The sequence below is a fragment of the Danio rerio genome, chromosome 3 (assembly GCF_052040795.2).
Source record: "Danio rerio strain M-AB ecotype USA chromosome 3, GRCz13ab, whole genome shotgun sequence".
Lineage (NCBI taxonomy): Eukaryota > Metazoa > Chordata > Actinopteri > Cypriniformes > Danionidae > Danio > Danio rerio.
Genome location: NC_141023.1, coordinates 46,486,777 through 46,502,318, shown reverse-complemented (window position 1 = coordinate 46,502,318; position 15,542 = coordinate 46,486,777). Strand labels below are relative to the sequence as shown.

General features: G+C 36.4%; 2 protein-coding genes across 6 annotated transcripts in view; one reads left to right on the top strand and one right to left on the bottom strand.

Annotated features, from left to right (window-relative positions):
- LOC147846018 (uncharacterized) overlaps window positions 1-15,542 on the top strand; it is a 154,833-nt gene that overhangs the window by 41,108 nt on the left and 98,183 nt on the right. The gene's annotated exons all lie outside the window — the stretch shown is intronic.
- The window catches only part of pde4a (phosphodiesterase 4A, cAMP-specific), a 124,036-nt gene that overhangs the window by 30,893 nt on the left and 77,601 nt on the right, over window positions 1-15,542 (bottom strand). Inside the window, exons 2-5 of the mRNA XM_087245080.1 lie at window positions 10,871-11,056; window positions 10,444-10,480; window positions 10,255-10,328; window positions 7,453-7,502 (exon numbers count right to left, since the gene is read on the bottom strand). Of these exons, the coding sequence (XP_087101206.1) occupies window positions 7,453-7,502; window positions 10,255-10,328; window positions 10,444-10,480; window positions 10,871-11,056 (347 nt within the window). The remainder of the gene's footprint in view (window positions 1-7,452; window positions 7,503-10,254; window positions 10,329-10,443; window positions 10,481-10,870; window positions 11,057-15,542) is intronic.

Below are 15,542 nucleotides of genomic sequence, written 5' to 3'. Positions count from 1 at the left end.
CTCTCATAAGAAGCTTAACAATTGTTAAAAGTGATGGCTTGTTTCATTGGCATACAGTAAAATTGAGATGCTTGAGCACATTATAAATACAAATAGAGCAATTGTTCTCAGGCAAAAAAAGTTTAGGTGAATAGCAATAATCGAGGTGGAGGAAAGCACAACTAATGGGACTTATTCAATTGACTACATTCCATGTATACATCAATAGCAGGCAGTTGCTACCTTTACATGCCATCAAATAATCCATTTGTCATTAGACTGATGGTTCAATCGAATTCAAAGAAGTTTGATCTGAGTAAGCTCGATACGAATGCAATTTATGTACATTGGCTTGGAAGTTTATTCCTTCTCTAATCTGATCCAACAGCAAACAAATGATGATGTAAATGTCTACTTTCTCAGTCATGTTCAGATGTCTTTAAGACGCATACACAGTGCTATGTTGACATGCATTAGCCCGGCTCCAGCTTGGCCAAGCAACATTCCAGGTGGGCCAAAAAAGTGTGTGTATATATATTCATTCATTTTCTTGTCGGCTTAGTCCCTTTATTAATTCGGGGTACCCTTCCAGCTGCAACCCATCTCTGGGAAAGTGTGTATATATAAATATATATATATATATATACATATATATATATATATATATATATATATATATATATATATATATATATGTGAGCGATATCACACGAGTAGCAGTGCGATATGGCTGTATATCGGCACTGGTGGGAGGCGATATACAGCCATATTGCACTCCTATGAGTGTTATTTATATTGTTACGGATAATTTAGTTACAATTTAGTAACTACCCATAAGAATTTTTCTTGCTATGGTTTATTGTTATTTCTTCACATTAGTAAATTCATCCGTAACAGAGTTTACAGACATTATAAAAAGCTGTTTATTTCTCTCAAAGTGAAACATGTAAAACATATGGCAAAAGCTGACATATAAAAATTAAATATGCTTTCAATAAGACACTAGAAATAATTGCTGTTTTTAAAGAGTTTAATCCTGTAACTTTTTGAAATGTCAGCTATACATGCAATATAATCACCCATATTGCTATTAATGCAAATAATAATCTTTAGAATAACTGCAACTAGTGATGTCACAGTGCTGGAATGTCCAACTTCGAGAGGATACCTTAAAAAAAATCAACATTCCACACCATTTTCTAGATTTTGCGATTTTGAAAAAATCTGAAAAATATTATTAATTATTATTTAATGCACCAGAGCCAATATGGACGTTAGTATTTTTAATAACAATTTTTTGAATAACAGATCTTTGCATATTAGCCTACTTGTTAGTGGTAGATAACTAATACATTACTGTTTATAGCCTATCAAAAACATTTTCAGTGTTTATTTTGCATAAAACATGATTTAATCGACGCGCATATGGCGTTCAGTGTGCTTTTACCACAACGCTCTAAGTGTGTGCGTTGACTTGCTCTCTGAAACATCTTGAATTCTCAGTACCGTTAAGCACAACAGTGAACAGTAACAGTTCAAGACGTCTAGCATGTTTTTGACGTTTTTACCTTGTCAGCTAGACAGTCCAATAACTGAGGGAGATCAAAAATAATAATTTGAGAGATTTAAATTGAAAAATCATCAATTGACAGCACTTTACAAGGCCTGTCTTTTTTAATTAATCGAATCAGTGATACTGAATCAGTCACTAACATCTCGGTATTGTTTATACAGGTCAGGGACAGGAGAGAAGTGAGTGCGTTTAGAGAGAGCAAAGCAAAAGCAAAATTATGTGTGGATATGTATCAAAATAATAATGTTTTTGACACAAACGGCAACAAAGTGCTTAGCACGTGTTAGAATCTTGAATGTTACACTTTTGCACGAACTTCACTGCCGAAAATGTTTAAGTGGGCCGATCCCAAAAGATCTCCCGTTTATCCTACTCAGTGCTGCTAAACTGTTTGCTTTCTTTAAGACTTTCTATTGTATGAATTAAGACTGCATAAAATGATATAAGACGTGTGATGTGCACAGAAATCTGCGCTCTATGCCATATTAGGTCCTTTTTCAGCTTGAATGGTTTAAAATGATTCTAAATCAGCCTGGCTTGCCAAAACATGTTTTTAAATCTCATGGACACGTCGTATGTATGCTGTTTTCTCAGTTATGAATCACATCGCAAATAAAATAGTTGTTATCTGATGTGGGGCGATAGTGGGTCAGGCTGCTGATTGGGTGGGCCAGGCCCCCCATCAAGCCGGGCCTGTCTGTGCATATTGTTATTTATTTTATTATAGGCTGCTTAATGAAGCACTATGTTTTAGAAATGCACTGTAACCTATTTATATGTTTAAATGAGCCCTATGAATAATATAATTACAATGTTAAGAAAAAAAAACTCAATAAGAAAAAAAATATTACATTGAAATAATATCATTTCCAAAAAGATACAGCGGACTCATGAAACAAACACACATATAGGTGGGGTTTTGTCTCATTTCAACCCTTTCTCGCGCCACACCTTGTATTTCTCATTCTAAAATGTAATAACAGCACCCCAACCCCCTTCCTCTTCATCTTTAAACACAGCTGCTATACCATGGGAAAACAGATGCTGCTGGATAGATGATATCTTTATTGTATGTTATACAAATACTGCTTCAGTTTTTACTGTTCTTGTTGTATTTGAATGGTAACCACAGTGGTGGAAAGAGTACTGAAAAATCATACTTAAGTTAAAGTACCATTACTTGCTTAAAAATGTAGTGCAAGTAGAGTAAAAGTATCTGTTGTAAATATTACTTAAAGTATGAGTAAAAAGTAGCCCTTTCAAAAGCACTTAAGAGTAGTGAGTTTTATGCTTTAAAATGCTGATTTATTTACATGTAATTTGTGGATGTGTGTAAACGTAACATGCTGTAGTGCATTTAGTTATTGCACAGCCGGCACACAACATCATAAGACGTTAATATTAGGCTAGATTTAGGTCATGACGTCAGGTGACCAAAATTCAATGTCTAGCCAGTGTCTAAGGACTTTATTTTGATATCCAATAAAAACATCAAATTATGTTGATATTTGGTTGATTTTAGGTTGTTAAAAAGTGACCAAAATCCAACATTGAGCCAACATCTTAATTCATACTGACGTCAAAAACTGGTTTTTATTTGTCAGGTATGGCAACCAAACACCTACATCTGATATAATTCATAGTGGTTATGTCCACACAACGTCAAGCTGTTACATCATTAGATGTTGATATTTGGTAGATTTTAGGTTGGACTTTGGACATTGACGTCGGCCTGACGTTGAGTTCTGACCTCAAAACAATTTTCATTTCCAAACAAAATGCAACATTTTGGTCATCATACAGTAAACATCTGTCGTATATCTTCTCATCAGTGACATGCATCTAAACTTGCATCAAACATGCATCAGTCTCTGGGTCAATACGTGTAAAGAGTTTGGAAATCTTCTTATACACTTTTAATGCTTCCAACCAGTGGTGTAGTCCTTGCTATACGCACGTATACTCAGTATGCTTACTTTTTTCCATGAGCTGTTTGGGTATTACCACTTCTAAGGATCAATAATTGAGTATACCCTCAGTATACTCACTTGTTTTTCTGATTAAACTTCCCTAATTTACATCTATTTGCGTCCCCTTTAACTGTATACCAAACATTTTTTTTTTTAACTCACAACTTAATTTGGTAAGATGGGCCTATTTCTTATAATTCTTACTTAATTATATATATGACACATTTTTCTTTGTTTACCCCAAAAGGATCTGATCCTGATCCACCCTAAAATTAAAATCCTAAAATCGCCCCTGTAAAACAGTATTTCACATTTGTCTTAATTGTGCCGCTAGTGAACGACACTATACCCTACATAACACTAAAAACAATTAGACAAAGACTACTCATAAATCGCGTAACAATGTGCAATGTAAAAGGGTAACAATATAATAGCGACAACAGAAGACAGACTCCTTTGGTTTAAAACAGGTATGCATGAATGTGACAATTAAAAATAATTGCTGATTGATGTTTAAAGGAAACTATAAAATGTAAAGTAATAAGCCAGTAAAGAAAGTAAGCTAAAAAGCTGTCTTTCCATGTATACACAGGCCCTTTTGAGTTAACTTAAATACAGGTAACTGATGTAAAAAAAAAAAAAAAAATATATATATATATATATATATATATATATATATATATATATATATATATATATATATATATATATATATGTGTGTGTATATACATCTCCAATGAATCCAAGAAACATTGACTTTCGTCGTTTCTTTGCCTACTTTCATTTAAAATTTGTGTCAGGTGTAATAGTACACCACTTTTTTTCTAGGACTACACCACTGCTTCCAACTGTTTACTGCATGTATAAATCACCCATGTCTTGAGGTAGTTCATTATGATGCGATTTACCATCCGAAGGATTGGACAGGAATCACAGGACTGATTTTTCTAATCCCCATAGACTTAAAATAATAAAGTAGTGACTGCAGGTTGGCAACGCACAGTGGCACAGTAGGTAGTGATGTCACCTCACAGCAAGAAGGTCGCTGGTTCGTGCCTCGGCTTGGTCAGTTTCTCCCCCAGTCCAAAGACATGCGGTACAGGTGAATTGGGTAGGCTAAATTGTCCCTAGTGTATGAGTGTTAAAGAGTGTGAATGAGTGTGTGGATGTTTCCCAGATATGGGTTGCAGCTGGAAGGGCATCCGCTGAATAAAAAACATGCTGGATAAGTTGGCGGTTCATTCCGCTGTGGTGACCCTGGATTAATAAAGGGACTAAGCCAAAAAGAAAATTAATGAATGAATGGCTGCAGGTTGAGGGAAAGTAGTGAAGTAAAAGTATCAATACTGCACTAAAAATGTTCTTAAGTGAAAGTAAATTTACACATTTTTAAAACTACTTAGTAAATTACAACTCCTGAGAAAAACTACTCAATTACAGTAATCTGAGTATTTGTAATCTGTTATTTAAAAGCACTGGGTAACCAGCAGATGTCCTCAGTGAGCTTAATTTAGTGCATTTCACCTTGAATCTGTATAATGGTGGGGCAGGGCAGTGCTGCTCCTAACATTCATCCGTAAACTCATTTTGTTCATGGAATATGTTACTTTTACCACTTGATAAATACAGGAAGTGCAGCATGTAGCTTTACTTGCACCTCATCACCTCAAACAGATACTGTAATCACAGGACCTAAAACAAGATAAAAGCAGAAGGATTTACTAGTATACATTGCTAGTATTTTAAACATGCGAGAAACGCTATTCATGTAGTGTGCATACCATAGGATTTGTACTGCATCACTTTATTTAACATCCATGTTCAGATTCGTTACGAATTCTTTTCTAATTAAATTTCAAGTGTCCATATACATGTAAAAAATGTCTGACCTTAGTGTTGCCCTTAGGTCTTGAACATTTTGAAAAATATAAAATGTTTCTACTATATCAGTTTATGCTCCTCTACCGTGTTTGACTAGATGCAGAAATCTGCATCACTGAGGTCAGGTAAAGAAGTCTGGTTTGCCATCTGTATTCTGTCAGCCTATTTCTACATTAGACTAATGATTTCTATATGAACGTTGTATAAAGGGGATTCTGTTCTTAATGACATAAAAAAAAAACATATTATATAAATGACTAAACTTCCAATAAAGACAAAACTAATTTTAAATTTCTAGAACGTCATTGCATAACATTAGACCACACATGCTTAACCCAAATACTTTTTAGTCTTTCAGTGTTTGTGTAAAATGACACTGGATATTTATACTGACCTGTACTTATTCAAATATACTACATTTCATTCATTAATTTTCCTTTGGCTTAGTCCCTTTGTTCATCAAGTGTCACCACAGAGGAATGGACCGCCAACTTATCCAGCATATGTTTTACACCGCATATGCCCTTCCAGCTGCATCCCAGTACTGGGAAACACTTATACACACCCATTCAAACATACACTAAGGCCAATTTAGTTTATTCAATTCATCTATAGTGCCTACATATGGACTGTAGAAAAAAACGAAGAACCCAGGGGAAACCCACACGAACACTGGAAGAACATGCAAATTCCACACAGAAATGCCAACTGGCCCAGCCAGAACTCGAACCAGAGACCTTCTTGCTGTGAGGCGACAGTGCTAACCACTGAGCCACCGATTTACTGGACTTTGATTCTTCTTTTAAACATCAAAGGCTTATTGTTCTATATATGCCTGCTGAGATTGTACAGTATATAAGCAATAGCATTTCTGATTTTTTATTATAACTTTTGCAAACAGAAAAACAAAGGACAGACTGACAAACCCATCATAAAACAATAATCTGTACAAAATATAAAATAAAGCATGAAACAAGAGAATATGGCGACACACAAGACATATATGACCTACAAAAAGACACAGCAATGGATGAAAAAAAGAGAAATTAATTTCTTCAGAAATTAAACAACACGATTTGTCTTTATGATGTTTTAGATAAAAAAATACTGGATCTCACATTTGATCAAATTTCTCAGAGTTCCTAGAAGTGGTATATCTAAAAATTGCGATCATTGGGTCAGGGAGTAAAACACAATAGTAAACGTCAGCAAAGAACTTAAATATTTCTCACCAAAAATTCTGAATTTGAACACAGGACTGAAAAAGATGTGCTAAGGTACCTTCAGCAGCTTTAAACTTGTCACATGTGGGGGAAACCGAGGCATAGAATGTATAAAGCTTTGTTTTAAATTAAAAAAGTCTATGTAATACTTTGTACTGAATAAGGTGGTGTCTTGAATTTATAGAGCATGAATAAACAGATGAAAGGCATTGATCCCATTCAGTCTCAGATATTATAATTCCAAAGTTTCTTCCCAAGTGACTTTCAAATGAAGAGAAGAAAAATCTGTTTTGTTTTTAAAAGCATTAAAAATTCAAGAGATTAGGCCCCTAGAATTTGGAGAGTTTAAAAATAAAATCTGGAATATTTAGGCGGACATTGAATTTCTCAGACAATTGTGAAAAGGTGGCAAAACTATTATTAATATATAAATCTTTATCACTGAAAACTCCTTTATCTTGCCATTGCTCAAAAACATTGTCTGTAAGAGAGGGTATAAAAGCATGATTATAACAAATAGGAGCAATTGCATTTCTAATTTTAGAGCTGCGTTCAAAAGTTCAGTACCTTCACAACTGATATGCTTCATAGTTCCTCATATAAACTAGCAACCGAGGGCTGTTATTTGGCTAGTTAGAGCTTCTGGTTAGGTTCCAGTCCCTGTTTCCCATATGGCTTCACTATTTCTGATGCTGTAATTTTACTGGCAACAGCGTCTACAAGAGGAAGTGTATGCGTAATGTGAGAGACACTGTGTGGGAGAGAGTGTTAATGTGGGAGATAGAAAGCTCACCAGTGACTACATTGCACAGTACAGTTAACGTACCTGAGAGCGTTGCTGGGGGAACTGTGGGTTGGCTGGTCACTGGTGACCTCCTGTGGACAGAAGAGATAACTACATCAGTGATGTTGGAGGAGGTCTCCCTCTGCTGGCATAAATCCAAATAGTATTGCTCACTAGGAAGAGGCCTGCACTGAGCAATGTAAAAACTTGGGGTGCTTATTAAAATTGTTTACTTTATCACTCACAAATTAATCGAAATACACTAATCATGTTATTATACAAGGAACAAATATAGGTGCTGATATGTTTTCACTAATAAGGAAAATGCAAAAAAGTGAGTGTTAACCTCTTTTTTGTCTGTAAAAAACGCCTACCTCAATAAATTAAGCTAGTATTCTAGTGTTAACAGTTGATTTGAGTTGATATGGGACAGTTTTTAATCAAACTGAAATGAAATCAGTCAACATATTTTACCAGAATACATATTAGGACAGTGTTTCTCAGCCACGTTCCTGGAGGACCACCAGCACTGCATGTTTTGGATGCCTCCCTTGTCTGTCACCCACCCAGCTGATGATCTGAATTAGGTGTGTTTGGTTTAGGAGACATGGGCTGTTTCTCAATATGCGTTCTTCAGCATTCCTGCGTCCTTGTGTAACTTCATCATCAACCGCCAAAGTTAAGTTTCTAAACTCAAGACTGTAAGAAGGAGGATATGTGAAAGTTCCCACATGCGTTCTTGACAATGAGGATGCATCGATGCAGACTTACGCACCGAACTTGCTCGAGAAGTCCCGGAAGTCGTTGTGACGGAATAAAGGAGGTAGGACGCACAGCATTTCATATAGATTTATTACTAAAGTTCAGAGATTGAACTTATTTATCTCAGGAGTTTCCCTAAATGAGATGGTAAAAGTAAACATACACAAAACAAGTGTGTATTTGAGCTTGTTTTAGTTTAGTTTATTTGCTATATTTTGTCTTAAAATCTGTTTTATTTGTATTGTACTAATATATTTGTAAGGTTTTTGTGCTTGTTATATTGAAAAGGGAAATAACAATAAATCGTTGTATGAATTATATAGTTTAAATAATTTTCAGTTATAATTGCGTGAAGGTCATCTAACCATCAGGAAGAACACAGCATCTCATTTATCACAGCATGCGTGTGTTCTCCAGAGTTTGTTCTTCCAAGGTGACCTGGCAAGACCGGTCTTCACAAGTACATGAGTCCACTCTCTGCATCCTTGTAATTGAGAAACAGCCGTGGAAAATGTGCAGAGTTGGAATTCCTTCAGGAATATGGTTGAGAAACATAGTATTAGGATATATGTGACTCTGGACGACTATTCAAGTCTGGGTCAAAATTACAGAATCTTAATCATCCTTTATTAAGTAAAAATTTCGCTCCATGAATATTAAACTTTAAATCAAAGATGTCCAAAGTAGAGCCTTTGCAATCTTTGATGTGGCCCACAATCCTATCTGAGAGGAGAGTGAAAAGGATGGAGACAGTTGGGGCGAATGCCTTTAAAAGAGATCATCATTTCTTTTTTGACATGACCTTTTTTTGTTTGTTTTATTGCTGAACTACAATCAAAGCAAACTGAAATTAAATGATTCAATTAAATGTTGAAAATGAATCAGATTTTTAAAAATATAAATACTGTCATTGGACAGATGGACCAATGTTTTCTAGTTTTTTTTAAAAATAGATTATTAAATAAATTAGGAATTGCATCTGGCAACTATATTTACCTTTAGCTCACCACCCTCAATCAAGTTTGGTTTTTGCCCCTTTATAAGAAAAAGTTTGGGCAGCCCTGCTTTAAATATATCAAAACTAAATCTTTGATAATGCATAGCTAAACACTTAAAAAGGCAATTTTCTCAATATTTTCATCCAAGTTCAGATTCCAGATTGTCAAATAGTTGTAAATAACCACACATCATTAGAAAATGTATTAATTCAGCTTTTATGTGAATAAAATTATATTACACTTATTTACTGTATTTATGATCCTGGGTCACATATTAACAGAATAACCCAATGAGATCATGTGGAGATTTCTTTTTTTTCTTACTCTACTTAGATTATGATTGGAGAAATTGAGTGTGTTAACAAATATTAAACTTTAACCATTTAACTGCCTGCTCTACCAAATGGATGACTGTTAAATTCATTTAAAGAATGGCTGTATTAATTAATGGTTTACACACACAGCATTGTTAGTTTACAAGAAAATCAAACAAGCATAATCCTGTTGCACTTTTACACTTAATTTTGGTTTTATTGTTAAACAAAAAAAAAAAAACATGAGAATCTGAAATATTTTATGGCATACTTCAAAAAATAAAGATGAGTTAGTATTCAAAAACTGATTATTATTTAAATAAATTTGTCTTACACTTTATTTTTTCAGATTTTTATAGAATTTGTATTAATCCCTGTACTTTTACCATAAACTGACATATCAACCTACCAAATGGTGCATAATTTAAAAATTATGGAATGTGTTGAAAAAAAAACACATTGAGTGTGTTTAGTAGCGACATTAGTATATGCAATCCATATATGTTTTTGTTGGTGGAGTAGTTAATGGAAAATATTTAAAATATATAAAATAGAGAATAGAAATATACAAAATATTTAACTCTCAAATATTAGATTAGATTTTATAATGTAAAAGTTTTGGTTAACTAAACATGCTTTATTCTGTTCATACTCTTATTTTTCTAATCGTGAATGAAATGCAAAATTGGTTTACTGTTAAGGACCCAGTGGTGGCCATAAGGGGGCAGAGCTGAAATAAAGAAACAGTTGCATGAAAGAGCTGAACTGACATGGTGGTGGTAGGAGTCGTGACGTTGGCGAGGATGGTGAAGTTGCTTCTGACAGTTCGTAGACTAGCCAACACCTGTGTGGAAAAAGAGGTGAACAGCAGGACATCACTCAACTCCACTGCATCAAGTCATGACAAGCAATTAGCGCTCATTATATACCCTTTGCCAGACACAACACAAGAGGCTTACCTGAGCAAAAGGGGTGACTATGAGATCTTCAGCATGACTGTGGAAAGAAGAAAGAGCAGTTTCAGCACAAACAGAACAAACAGATGATGTTCTTTTTTATGAGCATTTACAAATTGTCTTTTATAACACTGAGCTGAGATGGCGAATCATCCCCAGGTGTGAAGAAATAGATTTAGCCTGACATCAAACCACTTTTTTTATGGCCGTAATCCAGAAGCGGCAGTCACGGTGGTCACTGCCACATGCTGAGCGCACTTCTGAGGGTGTAACAGTATTACAGTGAGACGGGTAAAGAGGGATTTAGTTTATGTGCTTAATGCTGCATGGTGATTGTGGGATAAAAGAACTTCCTCAGAGGCCTTTTAGAAATGAAAAGTGCAGACAGTAAACAGTGAAAGTGTGCCGTGTGTTGAGGGAGACAGCTTACCCCTCGCTGTTGATGGAGGAGTTTCGTGACATGGTCTTGGGGGACATGTCGTAGTCAGAGTCTGAGCGGTAGAGAAAAGACTCCCTTCTCTGACTCTGGGGAAAGGAGGGATGGAGAACCAGCCCAGGACTTGCCTGCGAATCCATGGGGCTTCGGCCAGGAGAGGGCCCATTCTCCCCATCATATCTGTGGAGAAAGAGAGTGAGAGAAAGTAAAAACGCACGTCTTGTCATTAAGCTCAAACAAAGCTTTGCCAGTGACAGCATTACATTTCCTGTCTCTGGCCAACATGGCACAAATAGAGATGTGGAACACAAACAGCCATGATTGCCTCTTACTTTAGAGACAGCAAACGTTTCATGAATGTATAAAGAGCTGATGAAGACTGTGTCACTATGATCAACCATTAAAGGAAATCACCAGCCTAATCAGGGAAGAATCCTCAGCCTCCACTTCACAATTTATATTCTATTGGCATGTTGTGGCTTAAAGGGATAGAGCACGCGCAACTGAAAATCTGTTATTGTCTGCTCACCCTAATGTCATCCAAACTTGCATGCTGTTTTATCTGTGAATTGCAGAAGGAGTTTTATACAAACAAGTTCAGCACCTGGTTGTCAAGCTCTGAAAAGAAAAAAAAATTCCCTTTGCTGAAGCATTAAAGATCACCTATGATGAAAATCATTTTTTATAAGCTGTTTGGACAGAACAGTGTGTAGGTATAGTGTGTCCACAGTCATACTGTGGTGATATTAACACAATAAGTCTCTTTTTTTAACTTCCTGACATTACAATAGGATCCAAATCCCTCCCATTTTGAGGCTGACCGCAACGTGACGTAAGAGTGCAGTTTCCCCACCCACCAAATTGATTGCCAGCCGCATATTAACATGCCTTTGTAGTAACACATATAATCATATCAACAAGACAGAATATGTGCAAAGCAACTAGGATTAAAAGATCTGTTCAGCACTCTGTGGTCATCAGTCGTCATCAAATATAATTAAGAATGAGTTTACCAGTTTAAAAGTTTTTAAAACAGTGCATGTTTGTAATGAATTACAGCAATTTTACCATCTTTATCACCAAAGCCACATGTCAGTACAATTAAGACAGACTCTTCAATTTTGGTTTGTGGATGTTAAATCAGGTTTATTTTGTAAATTAACATTGATACGTTGATATTAACGTGTATACTGTCACTTTTACGTGCAGAAACAGTGCAAAGTTTAATGCACGCGATGTGTGTGCATGAACTTTATTACAACATTGTGTATGACTCATCGTCAAAGAAAGGCTTGAATTTACTCCATAACAAATACATCAAATAATCATTGGGAAAGTTCTTACTGTAGTATTTCTCACAAATGTTAACGTGAGATCTGCTTCCTTCATGTCTGTCATTGTGCTGTTTATCTGACTTAGACGAGGTGGAGATTGAGGCACACTCTGACAGGCATGTAGGAATGGTGGGCGGGGAGAACTAGCAATTAAGGTGCAGGCAACAAAAACAGCTAAATTTTTTTTAGAGCAGAAAATTACAAACTTCTGAAAGGTATAATACATAATTTGCTGGGTGTTTTAAGCTGAACCTTTACAGACACAATCTGGAGACACAAATACTTATCTTAACACTTGAAAAAAGGGGTAAAATGGGTGCCCTTTTAAAAATCTTTAACATCACTGACACAGAAAACAACTATTTGTTGCATGTGCTGTAACAACCTAAATACAACATAGCAACTTAGAAATAACAAAGGACAGCAACACTTAATTACAGTACAAAGCATGAGGAACTTTTGAAAACTGCAGTGAAAAGCAACCATCATGCTCTTTTTATATGTATTTTTATTTAACTGAATCGTTACAGTTACTCTTAAATAGACTTTTATGTAATTCTTTTTTTTTAGTGCTTTATGTTTTTCAGAAGAAATATGCATATTAAGTCACACAAGCAACAATAAATGATGCTGTAATTTTAATTTTGGGTGAACTACTTCTCTTTAAGCTTAGCACTAAACACTGACATCTGTGGAAGGACTAATCCACACAGTTTCAGCATTAAACATGTGACTAGTGGAAAAGTACCGCATACACTGTCTCACCCCATCTGGGGTTATAATACGTAGTGTATTTGTTCAGTTATCGTGGCTCTGTGATAATGAATGAAGACTAGCCATCCGGAGAACCTAATGACCGCAGAGGTGAAAGTGAACATGAAACCCATTGCGAGCTATTCGCCAGGGGTAAACAAGACATATAATGCCACCAAATCCTACTTGCAGATATAATAAAAGCCAGGGAAAATGTTGGCAACAAAGCAAAGTCCTCAGATCTGGCTGCAGAGTTGCACTTGCACTTTCAGGCTTGCACTCTTGGACTTGCACTCTCAGGCAACCGCGCTTCCTATTTAAGTGACATCATTTACAATCGACAAATGTACCCGCTTGTCCTTCAGTATTTTAATTTAAGGGTAACCCTGTGGGGGTTTAGATTGTTGCAACACACGTCTTATCTGTCACCCTTACCTAAGTGCCTTTTTTCTAAGCGTTTCACTGTAGTTTCTGGCAACATACGGCAATGGGCGCCACAGTTGCTATAGTTAGTTAAACAGATCGTAACAAAACCACCAATCTTTGCCTTACAACAGCTCTGCAGTAAACATAATCTGTGCCGCTTTCTTTCCGTTAAGCGAGTTGAGACGTTCCCTTATCGAGTTGATCTCGACATTATGTTTGGAGGACCTATAAAACTGGGCTGAGATCATGTAGAGACTTTAAATCTGCACTGAAACTGCAATTTCATATGGATGCACTCCTGCACATACATGCTTATCAACACGTATGTATTAGTTTATTTATTAAATAGTTTAAAAAAAAATATTTATCTACAGTCCTGTGGATCTTTTATCTACAACACTTTTTTGGGGGTGAGAATGCTTGCATTTTGAGTGTCATTTGTTCAAAGGAGCTGATTATGTCCCTGTTTTAAAGGAAATGGTTACTAAGGACTAAGGGAAAATACTTAATGGCAGCCTTACATTTCTTAAGTTGATCTTTTTTCTTTTTTTCCCTTGCAACCCAACTTTTACTAAGGCCACCCTTAACCTTAAACGGAGGGATTTTTTGGTTAAGGACTTTCATGCAAATAAGCCCTGCACTCTCCTGCCACATCACTTGCATCGACATCTGCATTCTTGTTTGCAATCGTTCTGGGACCTGCTGAATAAAGAATAGTTTCCCAAGTCATTCAAAATTTATTTCTCTAAGTCTATAATGTGTATTGGTTAGTTGTCATACTACAACTCCTTAAAATGTTTCAAATAAAAACTAAAATTCTAATTTGCATTAGCTTGCGTTTTTTTTATTCATAACTGTGGAAGAATACTTTGTGTGTAGGCCTGATAGTTCATATAAATGAATAATAAGCTTTGCTGGTACAAATGCTAATAGTGACCTGTTTTGGTAAATTTACATTAAAGCATTATAATCATATGATGTATACACAAATCACTTTTCGGTGGGTGGGGGGTGAATGGGGCATATCTGCCATGGTATATAACTTAGTATTTAGAATTATTTGACAATGTCGTCACTGGCAACGCACGAGAACTGGAAACTTACTTTCGGTTTATTTGTGTCGATTATAAGTGACGTGACTGGACAGTGCAGGTGTCGGTAGTAAATGACATCATATGCATAGGAAGCATGGGTGCCTGAGAGTGCAAGCTTGAAAATACAAGTGCAACTCTGCAGCCAGACCCTTAGTGGGTTTAGTGGTGAAATGATTAGCTGTGTCTTGTATTAATTTAATTAAAATAATTAATTAAATTCTTTACAGTTATGGAGCACTTTTCTAGACACTTAAAGCGATTTACCCATTTTGGGGCATATGGGAATGGTTAGGAGGCCATGATGGATGGAGGTTGGTGGGCAAATCTGGCCAGGATGCCGGGGTTAAACCCCTACTCTTTTTCGAAGGACATCCTGGGATTTTTAAAGACCACCGAGCTGGGGACCTCGGTTTATGTCTCATCCGAAAGAGGTAAGCTTGTACAGCTTAAAAAATAGCTGGCCATAAAGTTGGTAGTGGGGTCAGGGGCACTTAGCGAGAGAAGTCGAAAGGGACGATTTCCCATTCCGCAGGTCTTATTCCAGTCTCCTCTGAGTCATGCCGGGAATTATGGGTACACCGCACCAGCAAAACCTCAAACCAAAGCCTACACTTCAGAAGTGAAGCGTCAGAACTAGACGCCTGCCAAGACTTTAGTCTCTCTCTCGCGCTGTCAGTCACTCTTCCTCCCCCTCACTCCCTCGCTTCTCACAGACAAAATACTAAAAGCCCTCTTCCCACACGCAGCGCATGAGGCATCTGAGCTCGTCTCCTGCCCCTAAATGCAGAACTGAAGCTAGCTTTAGCCTGTGGCTATGAACAGCTCATGTTTCTGTGCTGCCGTTGCTGATCCAGATCTGGAATACAGCTTGGTTCAAGTCAGTACTTTATGCTAGTAGTTTACATTTTCTTGATCACACAGATGGGAAGTGCAGTGGGTTCTATCTAGCAGCTGTTGTCCCCTCTCTCTGGAGATCCAAAGTGATGTGAATCCACTGTAAACAGGTCATGACTGTCCTCTCTTCACGGCCCCCAAGACAAACACCGCCTTGGGCTCTTG